We start from the raw sequence: 6,000 nt of genomic DNA, 5'->3' as shown, positions 1-6,000 counted from the left end.
AGCAGCAAAAGATCTGTAGTGTGTCGAGTCACTGTTATTTTTCCGTAACACCTGTGGCCACTTGGAAAAATGTTCGATAAGATTCCAGGTTTTTCTTCCCCCTTAAGTTCATATTCATATAGTTGTTGAGCGATGCGTTTTAAAAACGTGACCGCTCTCTGTTTTCATACCTTTAAAATAACTGAGACTACTGTTTCACATTCTTTCGCTTAATTGGGACGATTTGAATCTGTTTCTGGTTGGACTCTATCATTAGCCAGCAGGATATCCTTGGCTCCTTAAACATCTTGAAAACTCATGAAAATCTGCTAAACCCAGCAGTGTCATGTGTCCCGAAAAAGCGGTTTCATTTTGGAATCTAATATTAGGAGAAGAGCAGCGTGCGGCCATCGCTTCAGTTGTGTAATAAGATTTTTTTTTTCAAGATGTTTTTTTCCCACATTTTTCTCCCGTTACACACATTTTAATTAAATAACGAGACATTTGCCTTTATTTTTTACCAATAATTTTAATGAATACAAATGAATTGTGCAATAATTATGGAAGACAAAATAGGTCTAGATTATAAAACAGACCGGTCAGTATGTTGACACCCATAAATGAGGCTCCAGAGTGTGTTTGCTGCTTTACGGGCACCGGCTCCCAGCCCTCCTGTCTGTTGGCGTGTGGCCCATCTCGCTGGGAATAGAGCTGTTTTGGTTCTGTCTGTTATAATTACAGCAACCTCCACCCCACTTCTCATCCTTCAAAGGCAAACTATGCAGTGATAATAGAAAACACTGTATTGTGTCAGACTCGGGGGAGAGAAATCAGACGCTAATCTAATAATAGACGTGAGCCTTATGTGGTTCTGAGACTTCACAGGGAGACGGGACGGTCGGGGAGCCTTCGGTTTGCGGCCGCTCGTTTGCTGGCACATTTTGCTTCTGTGGAGATGGTGTGGTTTAATGTATGTGCTGCACGGCGCGGGCCAACGTCGCTGAGGACTGTATGTTCGCTTTGGTTGCTGTTTTTGCGAGCAGCAGGTGATTTACTCCTCGGCCCACGCTAATGAAAAACAACAGCTCCGTTTCCAGATGCATTCAGACACAAGAGGGGTGGTCTGTTGATCCAATAGGGCTTGTTATCTGGTTTAAAACTCACAGCGGTTGATTGATTTCACTTTAAGCCTCATGGCTGACTCGTGTTGTTTTTTGCTTGTCCTTTTGTTCTTGCCTTTTGGCAAACTCATTTTTTAAGGCACCCGTAGTGAATACCCTGGAAGCGGTTGCATAATAAAGAATTAAACGTCCATTACCTCTGTCCACGGGGACGGGACTGTGCAGCATGTGTTTGTACCGACTCTGGGTGACAAAGTTGTGCGTGTAAAGATTTAATTTGTTCTGTCTGTTTGTCTATTAAGACTGCTCATGTAGTGAATACATAAATTTCATTTTATTGTCTGTAGCATGAAAAAAAATCTCCTTCCTAATCTAAATCTGAACTGGAACTAATAGCAATGCCCCTGATAGTTGTTCAGCCTGACGATCAAACATCTGTTTTGTGTCTTTTGCTGTGGAAGCTGACAAACACAAGAACTTGCCCCACTTTTGCATCTTGTCATTTCCTTACGTTTGGTATTCTTTTAATTTACTTCATTCCCTAAAGGAGATGATCATCGTCTCTGGATTAATAAATTCATGAGGGCTACATGTGTCACGATGTTCACATTGCGTGTATGTTGACTGGACTTCATGATTTTGTCTTCCAGAAACTGGCTGCTGGGGTGAACCAGTTCGCCTACACCTGCATACAGGACCATCCCATCTGGACCAGCCAGCAGTTCTGGGAGGCCACCTTCTACAGCGAAGTCCAGGGCCAGATCCGAGCCCTTTACCTGAACATGCCAGAGGAGAAGGGGGGCATGGCAGCCAGGCTAAAGGTAAAACGAGTGGATATCGTGTGAGATTGTGTCTTCATATAAAGTCTGTTTATGTTTACTCATTGTGTTAATCTACATCACGGTCACAGTGAAACCCTGTGAAGCCCAAGTCTGAAACAGGTACCATATTTACGAAAAAAAATTTAAAAAGGTGTTGCTGGAAAAAAGAAGTGACGGCTCCACATACTACAAATATTTAAAGGCAGTCCCCACTGCAGCCCAGTTCAGCCTGATTCACCTCAATTCAGCCCAGTTTAGTCGCACAGTCCCTGAATTTCTGTCCTGTGACTGTTGGTAGCAGCTGTTTGACTCATAGCTTTGTGGGTGCACTGAAGAATGAACATTTGATTGTTTTTTATAAAATCTGGTGAGTGCACACTATTTAGTTTGTGCAATTTTTAAAAATCAGACATGGACACTTCAGGGATTTAGATTAAATATAACGATTTTCTAATCAGGTTTGTTTAACTTTCCAGATGAAACTAAAAGTCACATTTAAGATCATCAGAAAGATTACAATCTGACAAGTTTTCTCTGATAAATGGTGTCATTTTGGAGATTTTTTTAAATATAGCATGCCTTTTAAACCCACCCAAGGTTCAGAGGGTTAAACTATATCAGAATCAGAAACAGATTTATTTCCAGGTATAGTTTACACAATACGAGGAATTTGTTCTGGTGGGTCGGTGCAGCAATAAAAACAGAGTAAGGTGCAAGATAAAAGGATAAAAATAGTTTAAAAAAATAAATAAAAGTAACTAAAAATAAAAGTAACTGTAATAGTGCAAAGCAGAAGCAAAAAATATTATGGAGTGAAGAATTAAAGTTAAATTTAAATAAGAACCAAGAATACTGAGGGTGCAGATATATTGGTATTTAAAGATGATATTTAAACATTTATATAAACATGAATCAGGAACTATTTTATTATAATTAAAATAAAATGTGTACATATTTTATCAGTTTATGTGTTGGTATGTTTCTTTAATAATAAAACACAGAATAGTTTTCAACATATACACAAAATAAAACTCTAGAGAAGAGAATCACTCTCTGGTTGAACGAGTAAACTCTGTTGCTTGAAGGACAACAAGCATCCCTGCATTCTGAAGGTAACACATCCGTTGGTTTGCTCCGACCCCTCCAGGACGTGGTCCCCGTGCCTGCAGCCGGCCGAGACGAGGATCAGACGGCCATGGACCTGGCGGCGGAGCAGCTGCGCTCGTGGCCCGGCCTGAGCAAAGAGAAGCAGCAGGAGCTGGTGAAGAACGAGGAGAGCACCGTGTTCAGCCAGGCCATCCACTACGCCAGCCTCATGGTCTACCTGCTGGTGCCTTTGGACACCAGCAAGATCAAGCTGCTGCGCAACGCCCCCGCTGCTGACTGGGAGAGCGGCAGCAACAGCATTGTGACGAACAGGTCAGGAGGGAGATCGTATCAACACTGTCTGCACAGAGGAAGGATGTTGTTCAGCATCACTTACATGCCTTTAGTCTACGATAAAACACAGAAGAGCCCAGAATGTACCGTCGTCCTCAAATGTATTCATACCCGGGGCGCCGCTGTAGCTCACCTGGTTGAGCTGGCGTCCCACGTATAGGAGCTAAAGTCCCTGACGCAGCGGTCATGGGTTCGAGTCCTGCTCATGACCCTGTGCTGCAGGTCCTTCCTCCATTCTTCTCCCCCCACTGTCCTGTCTCTCTCCATGTCCTATCAAATAAAGCCAAAAAATAATTAATTATTCATACCCTCCCATTGAAGAATGAAGAATTACTTTCGAATTGTGGTTCAACAGAAGTATTACTAATAATTTGTTGAACAACCCTCTGAGCCAATCACTGCCATCAGGTGTTTCCTGTAACTCTCAGTCAGACTTCTGCACCTGTTGACAGGTATTCTGACTTCACTGCTCATCAGCAAAGTGCTCTAATTTTGTTTTTGTGTTTTTAAATTATTCTTTTCAACCACAATTCAAAAGCAACATCTTATTTCACTAAATTATAATTTAGCAAATTTTTATTTATTATTACTTTTTTCTGTTTCTAGTTATTTGAGTGACTGTTGTGAGTTTCCCCTTTTCTTTAATGGAAGGTGATGAATAAATCTGAGGACGACTGTGTTTCTGGCTTGTTCAGAATCGGTACGGTAGAGTGATCAGTCTTATCTGGAGGAAATATTACGGTAAGGTTTCACGGTTTGGGAGTACGTGTACCTCTCTTAATAAGGCGATGATAAGCATGTGGGTGGATGTGGCGTAACTCGCAGTCTACATGATACCTTCCCGTTTAGCCAAATGGACCACAGCTCCACTCCTGTTTCCGGCCCACGTCCGTCCTGTGGGGTTACATCGCTACTGCACAAAACAGAGTGTGGCTCATTTACTTCTGCTGGGACGTTTGGAGCCCTCGGGGTGTCTTTAATGTGCTAAACTGTGCTCACCCAAACCAAACAACAGAACAGAGGAAGTGATTTCCCGTCCTGACCGCTCTGCCGTAGCTGTGGAGCGAATTAAACGAGGGAGGATCCCCCATGTATGTCTTTCTCAAAGAACTGGAAGGCATTCAGCCAAAATAAGTCCTGTTCCAAATTTACAAACTTGTTTCCAATAATCAGAAGAACAGAATGTCAATTTTTCAGCGTTTGTCATGTACGATATTTGAACAAAACACTTTGTTCATCGTTGTGCTTTGAGCCACGAGAACATATTTTTGCTCTTTGATTGTGCTTCACTTCTATTTCAGATGCGATTGCACAGATGTTGCAGCCAAAATCGTATTTGTATGGAAAGTTTCTGTCATTTTCACCCCTGACTTGTTTGTTTCGCACAAAGGACATTTCGGTTTCGTCACTCAGTATTTGTGCATCCACAGGGAAGGTTGCATCACTATTTTATGTGAAAAATTCCTCTTGGCTAATAGAGTCTGAGCATTTGATCCAGGCATCAACACGTAGCTTATGCCAGGCTGCAAATCACTCACACTTGCGCTGCTCTTTATCACAGTGCATCTTCAAATCCATTTCTGTCATCGCACTCCTCTCAGATCTCTATTTAGATCCCCTCCTGGACGTAGCCGTTGACCTTTCTCGTTTTCATTGTGTCATCATGTGTGTTTACAGCATTGCTGGCAGCGTGGCAGAGAGCTTCGATACAGAAAGCGGGTTTGAGGACTCGGAGACCAGCGACGTGGCCAACTCTGTCGTCAGGTTTGTTGCCCGCTTCATCGACAAGGTGTGCACCGAGAGTGGAGTCACCCAGGAGCACATCAAAAGCCTGCACAGCATGATCCCAGGTACAGCAATCACAGCGCTCGCTCTGTCGCTGCCTCCATTCCCTCAGTAGCCGTTGGACGTTTGTGTTCTCAGCTCAGGCCAACAGCAACACAGGCCTCTCAGCTCATTAACTCCTGACTTGTCAAATGGCCTCAAAATCTGTAAATACACTTGCGGGTAGACTGTGCGTACATACGTGTGCACTAGTACGTGTACATATGGTAACTGACCCCGTGTTCTGACCCGCAGGCATCGTAGCTATGCAGATGGAGGCTCTGGAGGCAGTTCACAGGGAGAGCAGGAGGTTACCTCCCATTCAGAAGGTGAGTGTCGTTCCGCACGGAGCAGCTGTATATACACCGTTTATACACTGAGCAACAGACTCAACAGAAATGTTTAAAGACTGAAGCCTAATTAGAGAGCAAAAGTGAAAGTGCAATTTCTGTGTTATGTTCAGCAGCTTCAGTATCACAGAATTCAGCTGCACAGCATAAACTTTGTCTAATTTAAGACATAAAGCGTGGGCCAAATTATCATGGGGCAAATTATCATGGGGTAAATTAACATGGGCCAAATTAACATGGGCCACGTTACACCAAAAGATAGATGAGAGAGTTGGTTTATGTTATGAGTAAGAGATAAATACTTGCATGTGTTACACCTAAAAAGTCACTGAATAGAATAGAATAGAAATACTTGGAAATACCTGGGACATTATTTCGATAAAGCAGCAAAAAAGAAAAACACCAAATCACAACAAGGAAGGGCTAAAGTTAAATACTATTAAAAGATAAAAATAAATAAACTAA

General features: G+C 42.5%; 1 protein-coding gene across 2 annotated transcripts in view; it reads left to right on the top strand.

Annotated features, from left to right (window-relative positions):
* Positions 1–6,000, top strand: part of sbf2 (SET binding factor 2) — a 99,485-nt gene that overhangs the window by 65,285 nt on the left and 28,200 nt on the right. For both annotated transcript variants that reach the window (XM_008288694.1, XM_008288693.1), the window contains exons 18-21: positions 1,751–1,921; positions 3,069–3,340; positions 5,039–5,211; positions 5,441–5,514. In XM_008288694.1, coding sequence (XP_008286916.1) covers positions 1,751–1,921; positions 3,069–3,340; positions 5,039–5,211; positions 5,441–5,514 — 690 coding nt within the window. The remainder of the gene's footprint in view (positions 1–1,750; positions 1,922–3,068; positions 3,341–5,038; positions 5,212–5,440; positions 5,515–6,000) is intronic.

The sequence above is a fragment of the Stegastes partitus genome, unplaced genomic scaffold, assembly GCF_000690725.1.
Source record: "Stegastes partitus isolate 25-593 unplaced genomic scaffold, Stegastes_partitus-1.0.2 Scaffold571, whole genome shotgun sequence".
Lineage (NCBI taxonomy): Eukaryota > Metazoa > Chordata > Actinopteri > Pomacentridae > Stegastes > Stegastes partitus.
Note: the sequence above shows the minus strand (reverse complement) of the source record. Positions and strands in the feature narration are given on the sequence as shown.